The 27,005-nt window shown below is 38.2% G+C and overlaps 1 protein-coding gene across 3 annotated transcripts in view; it reads right to left on the bottom strand.

The window, feature by feature from the left end:
• The window catches only part of LOC150089350 (gamma-tubulin complex component 4-like), a 290,737-nt gene that overhangs the window by 251,251 nt on the left and 12,481 nt on the right, over positions 1 to 27,005 (bottom strand). For all 3 annotated transcript variants that reach the window (XM_090389092.1, XM_090389086.1, XM_090389099.1), the window contains exon 3: positions 6,263 to 6,411. In XM_090389092.1, the coding sequence (XP_090245218.1) occupies positions 6,263 to 6,411 (149 nt within the window). The remainder of the gene's footprint in view (positions 1 to 6,262; positions 6,412 to 27,005) is intronic.

The raw sequence follows: 27,005 nt of genomic DNA, 5'->3' as shown, positions 1-27,005 counted from the left end.
TATACATCTGTCTTTTCTTAATTTGAATTTATGTCCCCTTAGGTTCGTAATCTGAACAAGTGGAAGGATCCCATCAGAATTCAGCGTGCTCAACCCATTCAAGGCCTTATACACCTCAATCAGATCACCGTGTAATTAGTATCACACGTACACACTACCAATATCTTTATAAATTGTGTTCATTGCCCAAAAGGTATAATTAATTTTCTAGATTTAAAATTATTCTCTCTATTACACTGAGAAGTAGAAAACGTTTTTTGATTTCTGAATTTTCTCCACTTATAATGTCACTTTTGTTATTATTATATTGTGCATTCATATCTAAAGCTATATGAATTTCTTGATAATGAAGTTTGCACTCAGTGCTGAAGAATTATACAACTGAACACTGATAAAATGAAATATTTCAATATGAAACTGAAAGAAAATTAAAAGTTTAATTGCAGCTTAAAAGAACACCACCTTTTTAGAATCACATTCATTGTGAGGAGTTCAAAATTAAGTAGCTTAACTGTCTGCATTTTCACACAATTTAGACTGCTTTGATATAATAAATATATATATAGAGACTTCATTTGATTTTAATTTTTTTGGATGTATGGACAATTTAGCCATGATGCACTAAGTCAAAGGATATAAAGATGTGTGGCATATGAAAATCGAAAATAACAGAGCACATAATTAAGAAACAATAATAGAGCATACATCTAAAAAATAATAATTATATAATTTAAAAAAAATAATTACTATTTATAGTTTGAAATTGGGACTGAAAATTGGTGGGAGGGAGAGAATAAGAAGTAGATGCAGCCTCTCATTTGTGAATGGCAATTGCAGTTGGGGCCAATTAGCAATCTGCATAAATTATACACTGTGATCCCAGTGACCTTATGGCAGTTGACATTTGAAGGTATGCAGTTTCTTCTTGTCTTTGTCAAGTACATTATTCTCTTCTTTTCGAGAACAGGAGGGATTTAATTCTTGCCATTTCTGCAAACAGTGGAGCAGGTGAAAGAGTTTTCTGCATCTATTCTATGCATCACAAAAGAAGAATGCAAATGGACCCAGAAACTCCTGATGTCCTGTTTCCATACATTAACTTATAAAAAAAAATTTTGTAAAATTAATTATATGATTATGTTTTTTTTATGTATTCATTTTTTTTAATTAAGCATTTTTTATGTATTATATATAATAAAATATTACTATTATTGATTGATTTATTTTCATTTAAAGTTTAATATTGCATTATTATTTACTTATAGGAAATTTCTCAAATACATACATATATATATATATATATATATATATCTGCTAATTGAAATAAATCTGATATTTAAAATAAAATAAAAAAAAAAAAAAAAAAAATAAAAACATCAGCCAGTAGTACGGCAAAAAAGTAGAGCGAAAAACAACGTAAAATAATATAAAATAAACAAACAGGGAAGGGAAAGTAAGAGTAATAATAAGACAAAAAAGTAGTCGATAATCCCCTGTATAATTTAGTCATTAAACCCAATTAATAAAAACGATGTAATTTTAAATTAATGCCAATTATAAATAATTTAGCGGTTCCTCCCCAGAAGGTACCAGTCCCAAAAAACGTGAAATATCACCAAAAATGGGGGTTAAAGAAACTACAAGAAATTAAAATATCGAAATGATAGACTGACCATCATGCCCCATATCGACAGAGGACCACGAGGCCAATAATGGTCATGGAATCGCTGCATTTCAATCGTCATACAAACCATCGCAAAGGCGGAAATATCGAAGAACCATACCACTCTACCATTCTCCGATAGATCAACCAATGCAGAGGATTTGCATGGCGGTGGTCCTTATGCAGCGAGAAATAATCTATAGAACAGACAGCACTCTAGATCAGAGCCACACCACTGACATAATGTAAGCTTAACCAGCTTATATAATAGAAAGAGAAGAATAGATGGCGGCACAGGCGCTGCTTATTAGCATATCAACCCACTACTGCCACTAATTATATGATGTAATATAAAAGTTAGACAAGAGTAATAAAAATAAATAAATATAAAGCTATCATTAGAGGCAGCAAATGCAAATCCTCCACATGAAGCCTAATTATATCTGCTAATTGAAATAAATCTGATATTTAAAATAAAATAAAAAAAAAAAAAAAAATAAAAATAAAAACATCAGCCAGTAGTACGGCAAAAAAGTAGAGCGAAAAACAACGTAAAATAATATAAAATAAACAAACAGGGAAGGGAAAGTAAGAGTAATAATAAGACAAAAAAGTAGTCGATAATCCCCTGTATAATTTAGTCATTAAACCCAATTAATAAAAACGATGTAATTTTAAATTAATGCCAATTATAAATAATTTAGCGGTTCCTCCCCAGAAGGTACCAGTCCCAAAAAACGTGAAATATCACCAAAAATGGGGGTTAAAGAAACTACAAGAAATTAAAATATCGAAATGATAGACTGACCATCATGCCCCATATCGACAGAGGACCACGAGGCCAATAATGGTCATGGAATCGCTGCATTTCAATCGTCATACAAACCATCGCAAAGGCGGAAATATCGAAGAACCATACCACTCTACCATTCTCCGATAGATCAACCAATGCAGAGGATTTGCATGGCGGTGGTCCTTATGCAGCGAGAAATAATCTATAGAACAGACAGCACTCTAGATCAGAGCCACACCACTGACATAATGTAAGCTTAACCAGCTTATATAATAGAAAGAGAAGAATAGATGGCGGCACAGGCGCTGCTTATTAGCATATCAACCCACTACTGCCACTAATTATATGATGTAATATAAAAGTTAGACAAGAGTAATAAAAATAAATAAATATAAAGCTATCATTAGAGGCAGCAAATGCAAATCCTCCACATGAAGCCTAATTATATCTGCTAATTGAAATAAATCTGATATTTAAAATAAAATAAAAAAAAAAAAAAAAATAAAAATAAAAACATCAGCCAGTAGTACGGCAAAAAAGTAGAGCGAAAAACAACGTAAAATAATATAAAATAAACAAACAGGGAAGGGAAAGTAAGAGTAATAATAAGACAAAAAAGTAGTCGATAATCCCCTGTATAATTTAGTCATTAAACCCAATTAATAAAAACGATGTAATTTTAAATTAATGCCAATTATAAATAATTTAGCGGTTCCTCCCCAGAAGGTACCAGTCCCAAAAAACGTGAAATATCACCAAAAATGGGGGTTAAAGAAACTACAAGAAATTAAAATATCGAAATGATAGACTGACCATCATGCCCCATATCGACAGAGGACCACGAGGCCAATAATGGTCATGGAATCGCTGCATTTCAATCGTCATACAAACCATCGCAAAGGCGGAAATATCGAAGAACCATACCACTCTACCATTCTCCGATAGATCAACCAATGCAGAGGATTTGCATGGCGGTGGTCCTTATGCAGCGAGAAATAATCTATAGAACAGACAGCACTCTAGATCAGAGCCACACCACTGACATAATGTAAGCTTAACCAGCTTATATAATAGAAAGAGAAGAATAGATGGCGGCACAGGCGCTGCTTATTAGCATATCAACCCACTACTGCCACTAATTATATGATGTAATATAAAAGTTAGACAAGAGTAATAAAAATAAATAAATATAAAGCTATCATTAGAGGCAGCAAATGCAAATCCTCCACATGAAGCCTAATTATATCTGCTAATTGAAATAAATCTGATATTTAAAATAAAATAAAAAAAAAAAAAAAAATAAAAATAAAAACATCAGCCAGTAGTACGGCAAAAAAGTAGAGCGAAAAACAACGTAAAATAATATAAAATAAACAAACAGGGAAGGGAAAGTAAGAGTAATAATAAGACAAAAAAGTAGTCGATAATCCCCTGTATAATTTAGTCATTAAACCCAATTAATAAAAACGATGTAATTTTAAATTAATGCCAATTATAAATAATTTAGCGGTTCCTCCCCAGAAGGTACCAGTTCCAAAAAACGTGAAATATCACCAAAAATGGGGGTTAAAGAAACTACAAGAAATTAAAATATCGAAATGATAGACTGACCATCGTGCCCCATATCGACAGAGGACCACGAGGCCAATAATGGTCATTATTGGCCTCGTGGTCCTCTGTCGATATGGGGCACGATGGTCAGTCTATCATTTCGATATTTTAATTTCTTGTAGTTTCTTTAACCCCCATTTTTGGTGATATTTCACGTTTTTTGGAACTGGTACCTTCTGGGGAGGAACCGCTAAATTATTTATAATTGGCATTAATTTAAAATTACATCGTTTTTATTAATTGGGTTTAATGACTAAATTATACAGGGGATTATCGACTACTTTTTTGTCTTATTATTACTCTTACTTTCCCTTCCCTGTTTGTTTATTTTATATTATTTTACGTTGTTTTTCGCTCTACTTTTTTGCCGTACTACTGGCTGATGTTTTTATTTTTTTATTTTTTTTTTTTTTATTTTATTTTAAATATCAGATTTATTTCAATTAGCAGATATAATTAGGCTTCATGTGGAGGATTTGCATTTGCTGCCTCTAATGATAGCTTTATATTTATTTATTTTTATTACTCTTGTCTAACTTTTATATTACATCATATAATTAGTGGCAGTAGTGGGTTGATATGCTAATAAGCAGCGCCTGTGCCGCCATCTATTCTTCTCTTTCTATTATATAAGCTGGTTAAGCTTACATTATGTCAGTGGTGTGGCTCTGATCTAGAGTGCTGTCTGTTCTATAGATTATTTCTCGCTGCATAAGGACCACCGCCATGCAAATCCTCTGCATTGGTTGATCTATCGGAGAATGGTAGAGTGGTATGGTTCTTCGATATTTCCGCCTTTGCGATGGTTTGTATGACGATTGAAATGCAGCGATTCCATGACCATTATTGGCCTCGTGGTCCTCTGTCGATATGGGGCATGATGGTCAGTCTATCATTTCGATATTTTAATTTCTTGTAGTTTCTTTAACCCCCATTTTTGGTGATATTTCACGTTTTTTGGAACTGGTACCTTCTGGGGAGGAACCGCTAAATTATTTATAATTGGCATTAATTTAAAATTACATCGTTTTTATTAATTGGGTTTAATGACTAAATTATACAGGGGATTATCGACTACTTTTTTGTCTTATTATTACTCTTACTTTCCCTTCCCTGTTTGTTTATTTTATATTATTTTACGTTGTTTTTCGCTCTACTTTTTTGCCGTACTACTGGCTGATGTTTTTATTTATTATTTTTTTTTTATTTTATTTTAAATATCAGATTTATTTCAATTAGCAGATATAATTAGGCTTCATGTGGAGGATTTGCATTTGCTGCCTCTAATGATAGCTTTATATTTATTTATTTTTATTACTCTTGTCTAACTTTTATATTACATCATATATATATATATATATATATATATATATAATTTTTTTTTTTTTTTTTTTTCAGGTCTAATTTTACTTTTTTCTTTTAGCCAGAAAGCCATTGATTACTGGGAGAAAGTTGGCAGGTAGTTGAAGCTCACAGTTTGAAGAAATTCAAAGGTCAACTGGCCACCTTTGAATTTCTTCCCACTGGATACGTAAGAAGGGAATTGCATAATTTGTATTTTTTTATCTACTTTTCTTTTTTTGCCGGTGTAGCAAAAACCTATGCCTTCCTTTCACTATATGGCTAATATTAATACCTGCACAGGACTCTCATTCTAGGATGACGTAAGAATTCTGCAGGGTTGACTCTTGCAGATGAGCCATCATGGGATCTCCCATCCAGTTAAAGCAGGCACCAAAGGTGGGTGGGTGGGTGGGTGAGTGAGTGTGTGTGTGTGTGTGTGCTAAACCACACAAACACTATAATTTCTTCCCCAATTTCCACAGGTTGCAAATAATTGTTGTAATAATTAATTAGACATGCTGTTCCAATAGCATTAGACTTGGAACCTAAGCTGCGGGTGACAAGTCCTCAGTTTAGTTTGGTTTTTATGGTGCATGGGCAACCAAGGCCATGATGCCCCAATTCCAATATTTAAATAAGACACAGGTTAAATAAATAATAACATATCAATATGTAGAAATGGTTAAAATGCAAGTAAATTTAAATAAAAATAATATCTGACAGGTCCTCAGTGATGTTCATCTGAAGGACAAGCAACATCACTGGAAGGCCCCCCCCCCACCACACACACACAGGTTCATGTTGAGAGGCAATTATATAGACAGCCTTTATAATATACATTCACTTCTCACCTTATCAAGCTGATGCATCAAATGAGAAAGATGAATATGTGGATCATGAAGAATTTCCTTTTCTAAGTCCAAAAGACTCTCCCTGTAAGGATCAAGAACCATATCTAGTCCACTACAGAAAGCTTGCAAATAAAGACCATGGAGATCATCTGAAACAAACCATTTCTTTAGATTACATTTAAAAATGTTTACGTAATAATTAATTATATTTAACAGAAAGAATACATACAGAAAGGAATTTCCTGTTAATGCTGTAAAGACAAACAATTATTGAACAGCTACTTTAAACCATAAACCATATGACCTGCCCTGGCAGCCTGTCTGCACTACTCAGAAAACTTCATATCTGACTGCACAATTACTTCCAGGTCTTTTTCATTTTCTACCTCCTTAAGTGTAGTACCACACAGTTGGTACGTTTCTCTGGGGTTACTTCTACCCATATACAGTACTTTGCATTTTTCAATGTTAAACTTCAGTTGCCACTTCTCAACCCATCTGCCCAAATTTTCTAGATCCTATTGCAGTAACACACTGCCATTACCGTCATTTACAACCCTACCAACCTTTGTTTCATCTGCAAACTTCTATACTAAGCCTGATATACCTTCATCAATATCATTGATAAATATACAAAACAACAGTGGACCCAACACCAAACCCTGTGAGACTCCTCTAATAACATTAGGCCACGAAGAGCAGCACCCATTGATTACCACCCTCTGTCTTCTCTCTCACTCAACCATCCTTTTATCCATTGTAGCAACTTACCCTTAATACCATTCTGCTCCAATTTGTACAGTAGTCTTCCATGCGCAACAGTGTCAAAAGCTTTCCTGAAATCCAAGTATATGATATCAAAATTATTTTTTGCATCCAGTTCCTTTGTCACCACATCATAATAACCAATCAAATTTGTCAGACAAGACTTTCCCTTAACAAACCCATGCTGTGTCTGAATTATTGCTGCAATCTTGTCTAGATGATCCAGCAATGCATCTTTAACCAGTGCCTCCATTAATTTCCCCAGAACAGAAGTTAAACTAACAGGTCTGTAATTACTTGTGTCACCCTTTGATCCTACTTTACGAATTGGGATCACATTTGCACATCTCCGTCCATGGGTACTTCTGCTCGAGTCCAAGGAAGCTCTCATAATTATGGCTAGGGGTTTGCTTACTTCATTTACTGCCTCCTCTAATATAACTGGATAGAGCCCATCCACTCCAGATGCCTTTCTTATGTTTATTTTCAACAATTTCTCCTCCACTTTGCTCTTAGTTATTACAAAATCATTTAGCTCACTGCCAGAGTTTAATTCGCCTCTGGCATTCTCCTCATTGAATAACTCCTCATGTGTAAATGTAGATGCAAAATATACGTTCACTTTGTTAGCTATCTGAGAAGGATCATCAACAGTTGAACCATCGATATCAAGTGGACTAATCTGATTCATCCCTTTCCTTCTAGAGTTTACATAAGAAAAGAACTCTTTGCTGTTTTTCTTTGGATCCTTTGCCAACGATTTCTCGTGATCTGCCTTCGCCTGCCTAACTTGATTACAGTCTAGCTTATATCTGCCATAGGCGTCTGTGTCGCCTGATGATTTATATGCATCCCATGCATTTTTCTTCTCTGCCATGAACCTCATTAATTCATCCGACATCCATTTAGGCCTGAACCTCAAACAGTATTTCTTAGTTGGTATGAAAAGCTTTGATTTGATTTTGATTTGATTTGATTTTTTATGGCGCATTGGCAGCTAAGACCATAATGCGCCAAGTCACATTTAAAATGCTACTAAAAATTTTGGTAGCCAAGGCTACCACGTCAGGCAATTAGTTTTTAGGTAAAAGGGGTAGTAATTAAAAGCATAAAACTTATATCTTTGTATAGAAATTAATAGAATGTAAAAAGTTAAAAATGTCAGACATGTTGTCTCTGTCGCCTATTAAATGACTGAGTGTAAATGGCTCAGTCAAATTATTAAAAGCGGTAAAACACAAGCACCGTGCTTCAATAAAAGTAGGACATTCTATTAAAATATGACTGACGGTTAAAATGACATTACACATCTCGCACATAGGTGGGTCATCCGCCCTCAGCAAGTAGGAATGGGTTAGATGACTATGACCTATGCGGAGCCGAGCAAGAACAACTTCCTCTCTTCGGACCCTGCGTAAACTGGACTGCCATTGCGTAATTACAGGCTTAATATGACGTAGTTTATTTGTGGTCTGTCCGTGCCAAGAATCTTGCCATTGGGAATATAATCTAGAGCGTATTATTTGCCTGTAGTCTGTATAAGGGACTAACAGGCAATGACTATCCAGGGAAATGGCTGATTTGGCAGCGGTATCAGCTAGTTCATTTCCCCGAATCCCAATGTGGCTTGGGATCCAGCAAAAGCGAATATCAAATTCCAATTCTACAAGAGAAAATAGAATGTGCCGGATCCTGGACAGGATCGGATGAGGGTTATACCCCACCAATACTAGAGCCTGTAACACGCTTAATGAATCGCAATAGATCATATACCTCTGGTAGTCGTGATTTTTAATGTGATCTAGGGCTGTTTCTATAGCACGCAACTCCGCAGTATAAATGCTACTTTCATGTGGGATCTTATAAGACAATGTTTTGTGAGGGAACACAACAGCAGATCCCACATAACATTCTATCTTTGAGCCATCTGTATAGACAGGCACAAAGTCAGAATACTGGCTGTCTATGTGATGCAAAGAGTTGCTGGTAGAAATATGGTGGTGTAGTAGCCTTCTCCCAGATCATAAGGGAGAAGTCACAAATTGACTTCTCCCTTATGATCTGGAAAACAGTTGGAAAACAGGCATGCCAGGGTGGAAGGAATTGCCTTGGTGACTGGGCAACGTTGTCTACCGTCAGGCCTAGTTCATTCAACAGCCCTTGAATTCGAATACCAAAAGGTTTGTTGGCTGTCTGACGGGTGTTGTAGAGGTTTTCCCAGCGCGGCTCAAAAAACGGATGGCCACGTGGGATGATCGGGCAGGGATTTTAATTTGAAGGCGTACTGTAACGACAACTGCTTACGACGAAGACACAGAGATGGTTCATTTGCTTCAACGTAAAGGCTTTGGACAGGAGATGTGCGAAATGCTCCAGTGGCTGTCCGGATGGCTTGATGGTGGATTGGATCTAACCACCGAAGTGCACTATCTCTAGCAGAACCATAAACCTGAGACCCATAGTCGAGTTTGGAACGGACGAGTGCTCGGTAAAGGCGAAGAAGGGTAGAACGATCTGCGCCCCACGAGGTTGACGAAAGGGCACGAAGGATGTTAAGCCCTTTGACACATCTTGTCCTCAGCTGACGAATGTGTTGTAAAAATGTCAGCTTTTTGTCGAAAATAACTCCAAGGAATTTGAATTCTGCTACAACTGGGATGTTATTTTGCCCAAGCCTTAATTCTGGGTCAGGATGAAGATTACTTTTGCGACAGAAGTGTACACAAACGGTCTTCTGTGATGAAAATCTGAACCCATTAGCCAAAGACCAAGCTGTGAGACGATCAATGGTTTTCTGCAGTTGCCTTTCAATGACTCTCATATTGCATGAATTGCAAAATATAGCAAAGTCGTCTACAGAGGGCATTGTTTACAGTGGGTGGAAGTTGTTCTGTGATAGTTTATTTTGATTGCGAAAAGCGTAACACTTAGAACGGATCCTTGTGGGACTCCCTCTTCCTGAGAGAAAACTTGAGAGAGGGTGGATCCTAAACGGACTTGAAATTGGCGATTCGAAAGAAAGTTTTTAATAAAAACAGGAAGGTTACCTCTAAGACCAAAGTTATAGAGGTCTTTTAAAATTCCAAATCGCCAGGCTGTGTCGTATGCTTTTTCAATATCAAAGAAAACTGCTACCAAATGCTCGGATTTAATAAAAGCATCACGTATGGACGCTTCCAATCGGATTAAATGATCCAGAGTGGATCTATTTCTTCGGAAGCCGCACTGTGTCCTGGAAAGCAGACCATTTGTTTCTAAATACCATACGAGGCGTGCATTAACCATTCTTTCCAGGACTTTGCACAAACAGCTTGTCAGAGCAATAGGACGATAGTTACTTGGATTGCTAGGATCTTTTCCTGGTTTTGGGAAAGCAAGGACGATAGCCCTTTGCCAGGAATCCGGAAATTGTTTCTGAATAAAAATTCTGTTAAACAGAATTAAAAGGTGATCCTTAGATTGTGGTGAAAGGTGTTTTAACATTTCGTAGTGGATGTCATCGGGCCCTACAGCACTTGCATGCGTGAGGGCAAGTGCTGCATTTAACTCTTCATGTAAAAAGGGCTTGTTATACGATTCAAGCCCTTTTGAAGAGAAGTTCGGTGGGTTTTTCTCAATTTTCTTTTTCAGGGCCAAAAACTCTGCGGGAAAAGATGTTATTGCAGATATTTTTGCAAATGTTTCCCCTAGAGTATTTGCTACTGCAGTTCGATCTGCAATTGGACATCCGTTATGCTCGAGGATCACAGAAGGGCATGGTGGATATTTTCCCTTCATTTTCCGGATCTTATCCCAGACTACTTTTGAGCTAGCAGCCTGAGTTATGGAAGATGTAAAACGAATCCAAGATTTCCTTTGGCTCTAACGTCATACATAACGTGCTTTTGCACGTGCACGTTTGAATGATATTAAATTTTCAGTGGTGGGATATCGGCGGAATATCCCCCATGCTTTGTTTTGCGCTTTTTTTGCTGCCGTGCATTCTAAATTCCACCAAGGTTTGGGGAATAGTGGGAACCGGATGGATGATTTTGGGATTGCAATTGCAGCTGCTTGGACAATCGTTTCTGTGACATACATGACTGCTTCATTGATTGGCTCCTGACTGACTGTAGCGATGTCAAAGTTTGCCAGATATTGAAAGGCATTCCAGTCAGCCTGATCGATCTTCCACCGAGGTAAACTAAATGGCAGACAGGGTCTACCATTAGTTAGGGTTGTTATCACGGGGAAGTGATCGCTTCCATATGGATTTTCTTCTACCTCCCAAGTAAGTGAAGGAAGGAGAGAAGGGGAGCAGATAGAAAGATCAATGGCAGAGAATGTACGGGTAGGCATGTGGAAGAAGGTGTTTGTTCCCACATTTAGGAGGGAGAGATCATTGTCAGTGAGCATATGCTCTATGACTCGTCCCCTTCCATTGATGTCAGCACTACCCCACAGAGTGTTATGTCCATTGAAATCCCCAAGAATTAAACAAGGGGAAGGCAATTGCATGATAAGATCATCAAGGTCTTTCTGGGGGATGTCAATCCCAGGTGGCAAATAAACAGAGCAGACAGTTAATAAGAACCCCACTGTAAGGTGAATTGCTACAGCTTCAATGCTAGTTGTAAGCTGCAAAGGCTGAAATGGGATCTGGTTGCAGACGAGGATTGCGACTCCTCCGTGGGCAGACCCATCCACAATTCTATCCTTACGAACGATGGTAATGTTATGCATAGTGGGGTCATCATTTGCCTTTAAATAAGTCTCCTGTATGCAAAAGCAAACTGGTTTGTGCTTTTGCAGGAGTGCCTTGATGTCGTCAGTATTTTGCCGGAATCCACGACAATTCCACTGTAGGAATTTAGCCATTATTTGGACTTGGTGGGTCCATCAGGCGGCTTCTGAGGTGCTGAGGGCTTAATTTTGTCGGTCTTGGATTTATCTTTCCTGGGGAAGTATGGACGCTGTCCTGTGTCCATTTCTTCCTCAGCAAAGAGTTCCAAAACTGACTCATCATGTACCTCCTTCTGCTCGACATCCATGTTTTCCTGGGTACTAGGTGTTACTTCCCCTTTCTTATTCTTTTCTTTTGCTTTTGTTACTTGTGGAGCATTAGGAGGTATCGATATAGGAGTGGCAGCTGATTGGTCCTTCTGTGCAGGTTTTTGGGAGCTTAAAAGATAACGTGCAATGGGAGTAAATGATTCTTTTGGAGGGACGGACATGTCCGTCTGAGTCCCAATCGAACATTTCCCTGCTACCTTCTGGGCGTAGGTAGGTTTTTTGATGTTAAGAGGTTTCACTGCTTTTCTTGCCTCCTGGTACGATATGTTTAGCTCTGCCTTCAGCCGTTGAATTTCTTTTTCTTCTTTCCACCTCTGGCATGCCCTTGAATAGGCCGGATGTTCTCCCTCACAGTTAATGCAGGTGGGTTTAGTGGCTGAACATGCTGTTGTTTCGTGGTCATTTGCACCGCACCGGGCGCATGCAAGGACTCCACGGCAGGCCATTTGAGAATGTCCATACTTCTGACACTTAAAACACCGTAAAGGGTTCGGAATGTATGGACGTACTGGACAGTTGATGTATCCAGCTTTAATCTCATCAGGAGGTTTGGGAGAGTTAAAAGTCAGGATAACACTCCTGGTTTTAACAATTTTCCCATCCCTTCGCGCAGTGATTCTCTTGACGGCAGTAACTCCCTGTGGTTTTAATTCGGAGCAGATTTCCTCCTCAGTGACGTCGAGAAGATCCCACTCCGAAATGACACCTCTCGAGGAATTTAGTGTTCTGTGTGGTGTCACTGTTATGGGTATACCTCCGATTGATGTTACTCGGAGTAGATGTTCAGACTGCCTGTCATTTTTTGTTTCAATCAAGAGGTCCCCAGAACAGCGCCTCTTCACGGACTTGGGTGTACCTGCTAACCCATCCAACCCTTTTTGTATAAAAAAGGGCGACATTTTACCAATCGGTGTTTCGTTGGTGGAATGCATTATTAAGAACCTTGGGACAGGCCCTGATGGTAGTTCGGTTCGCTGCCTCTTTGTAGCAATAATGCTATCTGCCTCTCCGTCATTATTTTCAGATAGGGACCGGGTTGGGGCCCCTGAAGGGATATGTTTCTCAGGATTCATGAAGTTTTATAAATTGTTCAGTGCCCGGGCTCCCCACCCACCACGGAGCCCAAAGGGACGCCCACTACCCGGCATGCAATAAATGCGCTCGGGAGTGGGACCCCAGGGCTACCCAGACACTATACCCGCACCGCCGCCAGCCTGAATCCTGTCCCTCGGACCATGAGGGTAGGGGCGTGGCATTGACACGGTTGACCCTCACAGGCGAGCCTACTAGCCGATTGATCCTAGCCGGGCCTTCCAGGACCACCCGTCTTGTCGAAGCAGGGGCCAAAGTGGTGTATTGAAGATGGGCCCCTCAACCACCAGGATCCCCCTTTCCGAATTTCCACGGGTCGCAGCGCACGGCAAACACGCCGGATTCCATTGATGTAAGCCTGGAACCTGGGCTGTGGGCGTTGGATCCCAGTGATGCTAGTCTGGAAGTCCAGCAGCGTCACTGGGAGGTCCCCTCAGGTATGAAAAGCCTATAGCCTCCAAGATTAAGTCGCTGAAGACTCCCCCATTTCACCGTTGGTAACATCATCAGTTGATCCCACTGATTAGAATTTAAAAACTGTCCCAGATCACTGCAATCACCTTTACGCAAGCAAAAATCCTTACCTTTACCCCAATGGTAGTTACATCTTTGAGTAAATCCCACATCGGCACATTGTGATCACTGGCACCTGGTGGTTCCTTTAACTGCAGATTCTTAATGCATGAAGAATCACTACTGATAATCAGATCGAGTGTTACTCCCTCCAGTTGCCTCCCGAACATGCTGCTGTAGAAAAAAATCATCTAATAAATCAACAAAAGCTGTGATAGTGTGCGAATGACCAACCCACAAGTTCCAGTCAATATCTGGGAAATTAAAATCTCCCATTATAAGACAATCTGATTTACTGGCCCACTCTTATTTCTCTGTTCAGTTGTTCATTATACTCATCAGTCATTAGACCTATAACACACTCCTACTCTCAATTTTGCTTTCCTAGTGCTTATGTCACTCTAAACTGACTCGAAACTGCACTGTCCACCCACGTCAACTGGCTTCACTTCCTTAGATTTTATGCGTTTCTTAACTAATAGCATAACCCCTCCTTCCTTCCTATCCTGTCTATCCCTCCTGTATACATTTTACTCCCAAAATTCCAATTCTGCATTCCTTATATCTGTGACACCATCTCTGATATTCCAACAATATTTGCCTTTGATGTTCTGACCAACACCTGAAATTCATCGAATTTATTTACCAAACTCCTAGCTTTGGTATACACGCAAGTATACATGCACCTGTTCCTATTCTTAGATATGGTAACTCAGCCCATGTATTTACTTGTTCCCCAATGACTCCCAACAGTCTCTGAAATCTCCTGCACCTTGTTTTCCAGCCTGCTGCTCATTCCAATAGAAGCAGTGCAAGAATCACTTTCACCTCTGCCAGCAGCTACTGTTAATCATATATGCTCAATATATGGATTTTCATTCCACAGTCACAATAAAAAAATAAATCATAATTATACTTATTAATAGGATAATTTTTTGCACATTCTTGACATACTATTCAATAATTATCAGACTTTGGATATTTTGTGAATAAGCTTCTTTTTTACATTTTTTGCATTCCTTTTTTCCTGTAAGTTTCATAAGACTGCTGAAAGTAAATCTAACTTTCTGTGTCAATTCAAACAAGTTGTTTGCTTTCCTTCCACATTCAGATACAATGATTTTTCTATGTTCATCTAACTTTCTACAACCATAATACAGTAAACCCCCGCTATTCGCGGGGGTTACGTTCCTGAGAAATGCCGTGAATACTGAGTTATGGCTCCCATAGTAATAAAGGGGTTCCGTTCCAAATTATGAAATATATAAGAAAAACTGGTCTAAAATTTTGTTTGTGTATGTATTATATGTACCTTCATAATATGACTATGTACATAGTGAAATGCAAGCATATGGCATCACAATAAAAATAAGAAACAATTTAATATTAAATTTAATATTTATTAGAAATTTCAAACCAATGCCTTTGCTAGCTAAAAAACTTATCCCGCCAGTGCTATCACCAGTTTCGCTAAAGTGTTGATAAAGGAGTTTTGCCTTTTCACGAATGAGGAGTGAACTTAACGGAATTTTATTTTGAGTTCGGTCTTCTATCCACAGATTTAAAGCTTTTTCCATTTTTTCTAATTTAACATCACGAGTTACAAAGCAAATTTTTGAAGCAATCAGTGCGTTTTCACGAACACTATGGCGGATTTTTCCTTCCGATTTTTTGATTGATCGTACCGTTTACTCATTGACTTTATAATCTTTTGCCACTGAGAAGACACTTTCACCATTAGAAATTTTATCTAATATTTCAATTTTATTCGCCAATGTCATCACCTTCTTTGATATTTTCACATTCACATTTCCTTGTTATTCGTAGCCATATTTTTGTATGGGTTAGAAAGAACTTGTCCAAATAAAGTCACTTTTTCCATTAATACACTCGAAAAAGTCTGTTTTACACTGCAAAACAGTAGATTTATCACTTTTGAAAGCATATCAATTTATAAATTGATAAATTTATTCAATTTATAGACATATAAATTAAAAACAAACGATGAAACCTTCCATGGAAAGCACATAACACATACTGAACAAGGATTAGCGAGAAACATCCACGCTCGCAATTTTGTCACCCCTCTCCCCCCACCCACTGAGCACTGTTTTGACCGGGAAAGATAATTTTAGCCATACTCATGTTTTTTTATGGCGGAAAATGTTCACGGCGCTTTAAAATTAAAATTTTTTTAGGTTTCATTTTATATTAAATCAGCGACCGCGAATAGCGGGGGTTTACTGTATTCTTTTTGATATATATTTTTTTTCAATCCTTGCAACAAGGATGAGAGAGGTTAAATTCAGTTTAATTTCTTTATTGATTAAATTTCTTACAGAATTTTGTTTCCATTTATGAAAACACATTTTTCAATTTTTTTTAAAATTTATTTTCTTTTTACACCTTATTTAAAACATAAAAGATATTGTTTGATTACATTTTGTTTGTCACAAAGCAAAGGTACTGCATCAGCCGCTTCTATAAATGTGGCGTTGGAAGGGTATACATGCTCATTAGTATCCTGTTTTGCAGAGGTGTAAGCATGGCTCCATATGTTAAGTTGACACCAAGAAAAAAAAAAAAAAAAAGTGTAACTGTTGCTCTGTCCCAGGAAGGGCTTTCTATGCGTGCTATTGCTGATAAAATAGGCTGCCATGAGTAACAGTATCCCAGGTGCTGAAATTAAAGCGTGAAACTTGGATCAGGCCGTAAGAGAGTGACTACGCCTTCCCAAAATCAATATTTAAAATGGCTATGCCTTCGTGATCGCCATGCTAGTGCCCCCGATCTAAAACCGCACTTTGAGATGGCCTCTAGTGTTGAAATAAGTGCCCGAACTATCCAAAGATGGCTTTTAGAATGTGGTCTGCATGCCTATCGGCCCAAAAAGAAGCCTTTGTTTCATGGACACAAGAGCAATGGGAAACTGTCATCTTTGCTGATGAATCAAAATTCAACCTGCATGGCTCGGATGGGATGCGATATGTCAGAAGACGAAAATCAGAGCCATACGATCCTGACTGCATAACACTGGATGTAAAGTTAACCGCCAGTCAGATGGTCTGGGGATGCATAATAAGCATAGGGGGTGTGAGGCAAATTAAGTTTGTTAACGGAACAGTGAATGCAGAAACCTACACTGCTATCTTGGAGGAGTGCCTGAAACCCCATTATTAGGTATCCCCACACAGACATCCAAAACTACATTTTTAAACAGGACTCTGCACCTTGATACACAGCAAAATTGGTAAGCTTTATGCTATTTAGATTTAATGATGAGTTTGTCTTGTCCCACAAGACTTAAAACATACTTACCCCAATGTTTTCCCTCTTTTTTTCTCCCTTAAGGTGCAGTCAGAACTCAGAAACTGGCATTACAGTGTTGGACTGGCCCATCAACAGTCAGAATTGAACCCTATTGAAAATTGCTGATACATAATATCATCTAAAATTGCTCAGAAGAAGCCAACAAGTAAGATTCTGCTGAAGGAGAGCATTGTAAGGGTGTGGTACAACAAAATTGGGCAACCATATATCCAGAAGTTGATTACCTCTATGCCAGATCGTTGCAAGGCTGTAATTGCAGCTCGAAGAGGAATAAAAAAATATTGAGGACTTATTTTGCTGATTTACAGTACATAATACTATTACGGTAACTTGTCATTTCAGTTTGTACACGTAAATGCAATAAAATGTATATTTGGTTGTCATGATTGCCATTTGCATGATTTCTCATATCCATTAATTATGCATTTTACCCTTTGAGAAGATATTTATGTAAATTAGGTATTTCAGGTTGATTCTTTTTATTGTTCATTCACAGAGATATATATATATCCCATCTAACAAATGTATTTCGAACATTTCTGCAACCCACAATGCAGTGCAAACATAAAATCAAAAGAAGTGCATCCAGTTGATATAGATGGACAGTGCACTGTTGAGTCAGTTTGGTGTGACATAAGCACTGCAAAAGCAAAAATAAGAGTAGGAGTGTGTTATAGGCCTAATGACTCGAATGAGTACAATGAACAATTGTACGGAGAAATAGAGTGGGCCAGTAAATCAGAATGTCTTATAATGGGGGATTTTAACTTCCCAGATATTGACTGGAACTTGTGGGTTGGTCACTCACACACTAGTCAGACTTTTGTGGATTTATTGGATGACTGTTTTCTGCAGCAGCATGTTCGAGAGGCAACCAGAGAAAGTAATACTCTTGATCTGGTTATCAGCAGTGATCATTCGTGTATTAAGAATTTGCAGATAAAGGAACCACTAGGTGGCAGTGATCACAGTGTGCTGAAGTGGGATTTACTCAAAGAGGTAACTACCGTCAGGGGTAAAGGAAAGGGTTTTTGCTTCCGTAAAGGGGAGTACAGTGGTCTCAGACAGTTTTTAAATTCTGTACAGTGGGATCGACTGACGATGTTACAAACAGTAAATTCTAAGTGGGAAGCATTCAAGGAATTAATCGGGGAAGCTACTAGACTTTTCATACCGATGAAGAAATATTGTTCAAGGTTTAGGCCTAAATGGTTATCAAATGAACTAATGAGACTCGTGACAGAGAAGAAAAATGCATGGGATGCATATAAATTATCAGGCGACGCAGAAGCCTGTAGCAGATATAAGCTAGTCTGTAATCAGGTCACAAAGGAGGTTCGGCAGGCAAAGGCGGATTACGAGAAATCTTTGGCAAAAGATGCTAAGAAAAACAGCAAGGATTTCTTTACTTATATAAACTCTAAAAGGAAGGGGCTGAATATGATTGGTCCACTTGACATCGATGGTTCGACTGTTGATGATCCTGCTCAGATAGCAAACAAACTGAATGAGTATTTTGCATCTACATTCACACGTGAGGAATCATTACAGTTTGAAAATGGAAGAAGGTTATCAAATTGTAGCAGTGTGCTTAATGATTTTGTAATAACTGAGAGCAAAGTGGAGGAGAAATTGTTGAAGTTAAACATAAGAAAGGCACCTGGGGCGGATGGGATCTATCCAGTTATATTAAAGGAGGCGGCAAAGCAACTAAGCAAACCCTTAGCCATAATTATGAGAGCATCCTTGGATTCAGGGGAGGTTCCCACGGACTGGAGATGTGCAAATGTATCCCCAATTCACAAAGGAGGTTCGAAGGGTGACACAAATAATTACAGACCAGTTAGTTTAACTTCTGTTCCGGGTAAAATAATGGAGTCACTGGTTAAAGATGCATTGCAGGATCATCTAGACAAGACTGCAGCAATAATTCAGACACAGCATGGGTTTGTTAAGGGAAAGTCTTGTCTGACAAATTTGATTGGTTATTATGATGTGGTCACAAAGGAACTGGATGCAAAAAATAATTTTGATATCATATACTTGGATTTCAGGAAAGCTTTTGACACTGTTGCGCATGGAAGACTACTGTACAAATTGGAGCAGAATGGTATTAAGGGTAAGTTGCTACAATGGATAAAAGGATGGTTAAGTGGGAGAAGACAGAGGGTGGTAATCAATGGGTGCTGCTCTTCGTGGACTAATGTTATTAGTGGAGTCCCACAGCGTTCGGTGTTGGGGCCACTGTTGTTTTGTATATTTATCAATGATATTGATGAAGGTATATCAAGCTTAATGTCGAAGTTTGCAGATGACACGAAGGTTGGCAGGGTTGTTAATGACATTAATGGCAGTGTGCTACTGCAACAGGATCTAGATAATTTGGGCAGATGGGCTAAGAAGTGGCAACTGAAGTTTAACCTTGACAAATGCAAAGTACTGCATATGGGTAGAAGTAACCCCAGAGAAACGTACCAACTGTGTGGTACTACACTTAAGGTGGTAGAAAATGAAAAAGACCTGGGAGTAATTGTGCAGTCAGATATGAAGTTTTCTGAGCAATGTAGACAGGCTGCTAGGGCAGGTCATGGGGTTTTGTCAATGATATATAGGAATTTTGCTAGCAGGGAAAAGGAGGTGATTGTCCCTCTGTATAAGGCAATGGTCAGGCCACGCCTTGAGTACTGCGTACAGGTCTGGAGGCCTCATTTTAGGAAGGATGTAGATTTGCTTGAGTGTGTACAGAGAAGAGCAACACGATTGGTGAGGGGAATGAAGGGATCCTCTTACCAAGAGAGGCTTAAGTTCTGCAAATTGCAGTGGCTGGAGACTAGGCACCTGCGCGGTGATCTGATTGAGGTCTATAAGGCCTTGAATGGGTTGAGCACGCTGAATTCTGATGGGATCCTCCCACTTGTTCAGAATACGAACCTACGGGGACATAAGTTCAAATTAAGAAAGGATAGATGTAGAATAGATGTGCGGAAATTTGCCTTTAGCCAGCGGGTGGTTAATTGCTGGAACAAACTTCCATCTGTCGTTGTGGAAGTTGATAGGTTAAATAAATTTAAGGAGGAACTGGACAGGCAATTGGAGGGTATGGTGTGATTTTTTTTTTTTTTTTTTGGCTGATGCTGCATAAGCTCCTACACTGCTTTCTTGCATCAAGTGCCACTACTACTACTACTACATTATTTACAAAATTCACAAGTGATGCAGTTTTTTTGTCTGCCACTGTAGGTCTAAGTCTTTAGACCGGTATCTCCTAGTTGGTATAAAAAGCCTAGTTGCTTCTACAATTATTTAGTTGCTTCTACAAATATATAGGAATTTTGCTAGCAGGGAAAAGGAGGTGGTTGTTCCTCCGTATAAGGCAATGGTCAGGCCACACCTTGAGTACTGCGTACAGGTCTGGAGGCCTCAAGGAAGGATGTAGATTTGTTTGAACGTGTACAGAGAAGGGCAACAAGATTGGTGAGGGGAATGAACGGATCATCTTACCAAGAGAGGCTTAAGTTCTGCAAATTGCAGTGGCTGGAGACTAGGCACCTGCGCGGTGATCTGATTGAGGTGTATAAGGCCTTGAATGGGTTCAGCACTCTTGAATTCTGATGGGATCCTTCCACTTTTTCAGATTACAAACCTAAGGTGGCATAAATTCAAATTAAGAAAGGACAGATAGAATAGATATGCGGAAATTTGCCTTTAGCCAGCGGGTGGTTAATTGCTGGAACAAACTTCCATCTGTCATTGTGGAAGTTGATAGGTTGAATAAATTTAAGGAGGAACTGGACAGGCATTTGGAGGGAATGGTGTGATTTTTTTTTTTTTTGGCTGATGCTGCATAAGCTCATACACTTGCTTTCTTGCATCACATGCCACTACTACTACTACTATTTCCCTGGATCCTTCTGACTTAAAATTTGCTTCTGGTAACATCATCAGCTGGTCCCACTAAACAGAGTAAAACTGTTTGAGACCATTGTAGTCACCTTCATAAAAGCAAAAGCCTTTCCCTTTGCCCTTGACAGTAGTTATATCTTTAAGTATATCCCATATCACTATGATCACTGCCATCTAGTGCTTCTTTTATCTGCGTACTCTTAATGCATGAAGCATCGCTGCTAATAATCATATCAAGGGTTTTCCTTTCTCTGATTGCCTTTCTAACATACTGCTGTAGAAAACAATCATCCAATAAATCCACAAAAGCTTCATTAGTGTGCAAGTGGCCAACCCACAAGTTCCAGTCAATTTATGGAAAGTTAAAATCCTCCATTATAAGACATTCTGGTGTATTGGTCCACTCTATTTGTCTTTATAGTTGTTCATTATATCCATCACAGTCATTAGTCCTAAAAACTACTCTTATTTTCATTTTTGTTTTCCCAGTGCTTATGTCACACCAAACTGACTGAACATTGCACTGCTTACCCACGTCAACTGGGTGCAATGCTATAGATTCTATGTTCTTCTTAGCTAAGAGCATAACTCCTCTACCCACCCCCTTGTTACACCTAGCATTAGTGTACACACAAGTATATATGCACCAGTTTTTATTCTTAGTAACCCTAGCACATTTCATATGTTAGAGTTACTAAAAATAAAAACAAAATATAAAAAATGAAATAAGAATTTTACACTGCTTGTTCAATATGGATCATCAGCCAACCTTGTAATCTCCAACACCTTGTTTTCCAGGCTGCTGCATGTCCTAACAGAAGCAGTGCAAGAATCACCATAAAAACAGTCTCTTCTGCTAAAAGTACAGACCATGCTAAAAAAATTTCGATTTCAGCGAGACTCACACAGTCTCTTGAATTGAGTGATACAGCTCCCATCATGTACTCCCCCCCATCATGCCCAGGCAGAATTGCAAACACTTGCAAATTTAATCCTAACTCACAACTTTTCCTTCAACATTGCCCTGTACTTGTTATGTAAATCCTCAGATCTCTTACTCTTAATATGATTGGCACCAATGACAGTTGCTGCACAACATCATCTACTTTTGCACCTGACAGACATACCCTGTTCCTATTCCACCTATCTTTGCTCTAAATATATTTCCTACTTCTCTGACAACAGAGTCACTAACAATTGCTACTTCTGTAAAATCAGTGCATTCTGCCATGGAGCATCTCACTGTATTATGTGTTGCATGAGTGTAGTCTCCAGCATTATGTTGGGTGAGTCCCCTCTTTAATTTCTTTGATGGCATCAACAAAACAAGCTCTCATATAAGACCATCAGAATGCTGAATTGGTGCTCAAGCTCCTCACACTCCCTGTAATGAACACACACAAAGATATCCCCCCCCCCTTGGCAATATCAAATCCCACTACAGATGGCGTCACAAAAAGGTAACAATTAGCACAATGACTGTAGCTGTGATTTGCAAGAGAATTGCAAACTGTCCTCTCCGGAGCCAAAGCATTCCTACAACAGTGAGCTTTTTTGCCTTTGTGCTCTTGTTTTAAGCATGATTCTATTATCTAAATTTAATTTAAAATTACTGCACAATCTAGGAGATAAGAGTATAGTAATGCAATGTTATTCCCAGATTTTTCTACATATTACATAGTACATTACATGTTACAGTATGACATTTCTACATATACTACTGAATTTCTGAATTCCTAACTAATTAGGAATTCAGAAAGTCAATAGCCAACCAAAGTCAGAATTCCAACCTATATGACTCTGACCTTCAAGCTACTTATTTAGTAGAATTTAAAACACAGCAATTACTGCTAAGATGTACTACACTACAAGTTACTAATTATGAGATACAATGTTCAATATATAAATGACATGGATGGAGAATTTCAAGTCTGATGATGATACAAAGGTGGGAAAGGTGGTTAACGGCATTACTTAGGAGTAGGGCTTACAATACCGGTCCAACTCTTAATACCGGTATTTCGATATTTTTAATTTATGAAACCGGGATACCAGTATTCCAAAAACAAACATTTTTCTCAATAAATTTTGATGACAATTAGGTGCAATAAAGTAAGGAAAAAAACCAAGTACTGTAATTACTTGAATTCATGTTTTAAATAAACTTTTATTGCAATAATAAATATTCTGAAAAAAAATCATTAAAATACAGTTATTCTAAAAACAAAAAAAAAATACATATTGTTACTGCAAAGTTTAGTTATGTTTAAGCATCCACACTACCTGTCCGAATAAAGTGAGCTCTTAAGAAACAAGCAATCAATAGTATGATCGTTTAAAATGGATCTAATTTTGGTACAGTATTTGATTAGCAGCAGAAAATGCCCTTTCGGATTCTATTCTGGTACTATGGTACTGAGATAATCGTAGACAATCTCAGTCCATATTTTCTAGGCTTTTAACTTTTTTAGCAAAAATAGTTAAAAGTATTTCATTAATTTCCGACTCAAGTCATCTTTTAAAATCTCATCGGAGTTGGGCAATTTTTTATTTTGGGAAGAATTTGCGGAACACTGATGTTCTGTTCCATGTTGGTCTTCCATGGTTTAATTATGTTCTTCATTTTCTGAAGGAGAAAGACGTTTTATTAAGCGAAATATAATTTTCACTATAGTATCTTTACTGAGTTTAGGAGAGAGCAAAGAGTGGGGATAAGGAATAAAGAAGAGAGCAAAAAGTGCAGTTAAGGAATTCTTCACATATATAAATGCAAAGAACAGAAGGACAAATCAGATTGGACCCTTATGTAATGGACGTGGGATAGTATCAGATACCATAGCTGAAGTTGCAGATGAACTCAACAGTTAGTCTGCATCGATATTAACATTAAAAAAAACCCTTTGTGTCAATGAGATATTATGGAAGTGAAGTTGAAAAAAATGTAATTAATGATGTTGAAATTTCAAATGATTATTTAATGAGAACTTTCATGCCTACGGGCGAGTAAGGCTCCTGTGGTTGATGGCATATACCCTATAATCTTAAAGGAGACGACAAGTGAGTGACATTGAACCATTAAGGCTAGTTATGAGAGCATCACTGGACTCAGGAGAGATTCCATTAGATTGGTGTAAACTGGAACATAAAGGAGGTTCTAGGAGTGTAACGGGAAATTACCGACCGGCCAATCTAACTCTAGTAGTAGGGAAAATCATGGAGGCAATGATCAAGGGCGGAATTCAGGATCATTTACATGGAAATGGAATTCTGTAGGATATACAGCATGGTTTTGTAAATGAAAAATCATGTTTGACTAATATAGTTAGCCATTTTGACAGTTCACTCGTGAGCTGGATTTAGGGAATAATTTCGACATTATTTGGATTTCAGCAATGCATTTGACTCAGTCCCACATGAGTGGTTACTTTATAAGTTGGAGCAGGCTGGAATCGTAGGGAAAATCCTTAGATGGATAGCACGATGGCTTGAGGGCATCAGGCAGAGGGTTGTGATAAATGGTTATTCCTCAGATTGGGTTAATGTAAGAAGTGGGGTTCCCTATGGATCAGTATTGAGACCACTGTTGTTTTTGATTATCTTAAACGACATCTATGGAGGCCATGAGGTCTAAACTTGCAGATGATGTAAAGATCAGTAGAGTAGTTAATGATTGCCACCAAGCAGAGCTTCTTCAGTGACCTAGATAGACTTCTGGGATGGTCAGAAAAGTGGCAGCTATGCTTTAATTCAACAAAATTCAAGGTCTTACATCTGGGGAACAGCAACCATAAAATAATTTATAGGCTTGGTGGAGTTGAACTAAAGTCAGTAGTGGAGGAACGGGACTTGGGAGTTACGATATGGTCAGACATGAAGTTATCCGAGAATTGTGGACAGGTTGCAATATTGCATGATGTCATATCGATGATTTATCGAACATTTACTAGTAGAGATAACATCATAATCACATAAAAGTGATTTTATAACCTTTATGTGATTATATTATAAAAAATTATTTTTTTTAAATTAGTAATAATAAAAACCGGTATTTTTTGTATCGATACCGGTATTTCAATACCAGAAAAAAATTACCGGGATTCCGGTATTTGAGATCACGGTATTGCAAGCCCTACTCAGGAGTATGCTATTTCAACAAAGATCTAGATAAACTAAGCTGACAGACTGAAAAATGACAACTAAGGTTTAACATTGATAAATGCAAGGCACTGCAATTGGGTAACAAAAATCATAGAATAACATACCATTTGGTCAGCACCAAACTCAAGGTGGTTGAAAATGAAAAAGACTACTTTGCCAGCAAGAACAAAGATGTCAGCAGGAAATAAATCCATTCAAAACAAAGAGGACAGCAAGATTAATGAGGGCACAGAAGGATATTCTTAACAAAAAAGATTGCAGTTCTGTAAATTGCAGTTTTTGGAATCTAGGTAGCTATATGGTGACCTAATTGAAGTGTATGAGGCTTTAAAAGATTTAAGTAATTTTAGGTTGTTGTTGTTGTTTGTTATTTGGAGCATTAACAACTAAGGCCATATTGCTCCGGGGATATGCGGTGGTCATTCCCTGACCTTTCCGCATCCTCCATATTTGGTGGTCACAGGCTCGAACCCCGGCCTAATCAAGAAGTGTGTACTACGCACTGCTGCTCCTGTCCACATGGCTACGAAGGCGCCTGTAATTTTAGGAATAAATTTCCATCTAGTGTTGTGAAAGTGATTAGTATAGATAAACTCAAAGGGGTTTGATAAATTATTAGGAATTGGCAAATAAAGTAGGTGATATATATATATATATATATATATATATATATATATATATATTCCAGGTCATCCCCATTCAGCCAATGATGACAGCACGATCAGAAAAGTGGAGTCATTGAACCACTCTCGTATATATACATACATATACAAGGGTGGTTCAATAAAGAATCACCCTCACCTACTTCCACATATCGCAGAGTCATGATATTTTGTGTGTACCACCATACATATCTCTGTACTAAAGGTGTAAAATTTCAGCCCTGTGTCTTAATTTGTTTTTCTCTTACAGAGCTGAACGTGTGACGAAGTATATCCGGCATCATGGAAAAAGTTGAAGCCAGAGCTGTAATCCGGTATCTGTTCTTGAAGGAGAAATCTCTTAAAGAAATCCAAAGGAGATGACTGCTATATATAAGGATGAAGTCCCATCCTATGGCATTGTGAAGCACTGGCATAGACAGTTTAGGTGTGGTCGGACATCAGTAGAATCTGAGCCCATTCCAGATCATCCCCATTTAGCCAATGATGACAGCACGATCAGAAAAGTGGAGTCATTAATCATGGAAGGTCGCCGGATATCTGTGCATGAATTGTCCTAGGAGGTGAAGATTAGTGTGGGCTTTGTTGAAGCAGTCCTTCATGACCAACTCCATTTACGGAAATTGAGTGCAGAATGGATTCCCCAATTATTGACTGGTTTCCAGAAGGTTTTTTTTTTTTTTTATTTGGTAGTTGTTGGCGCATCAGCTTCTGTGGCCATATTGCACCTCCCAAGGTTTTTGCAGTACTTTGATCCAAGCCCGAGGCGGGAATCGAACCCGCGATCTTTGGGTTGCCAGGGTTTCCAGAAGGCTGATCGACAACAGAAATCACAAGAGTTGTTAGCCCTGTATCAAAAAAAATTAGGAAAACTTTTTCTCTCATCTAATCACTCGGGATGAAAGTTGGATACACCATTTCGACCCTGAAAGTAAAAAGCAGTTGTGGAATGGTAACATCATGGTTTCCCCGCCCCCCAAAGAAGGCAAGGGTCCAAAGCATCAACAGGAAAGGTCTTGCTGACAGTGTTTTGGGATGAGAAAGGGTAATAATGACTGATTACTTGCCAAAAGGTAAAACAATTACAAGTGCCTATTATGCCAACTTCCTCATAAAATTATGGGAGAAAATCAAAACATGTAGGCGTGGCACGCTGTCCAAAGGTGTGAGAATGCTCACACAATGCCTTAGTTCACACCTCTTAAATT

The sequence above is a fragment of the Mastigoproctus giganteus genome, chromosome 2 (genome assembly GCF_048544385.1).
Source record: "Mastigoproctus giganteus isolate SK-2022 chromosome 2, ASM4854438v1, whole genome shotgun sequence".
Taxonomy (NCBI): Eukaryota; Metazoa; Arthropoda; class Arachnida; order Uropygi; family Thelyphonidae; genus Mastigoproctus; species Mastigoproctus giganteus.
Note: the sequence above shows the minus strand (reverse complement) of the source record. Positions and strands in the feature narration are given on the sequence as shown.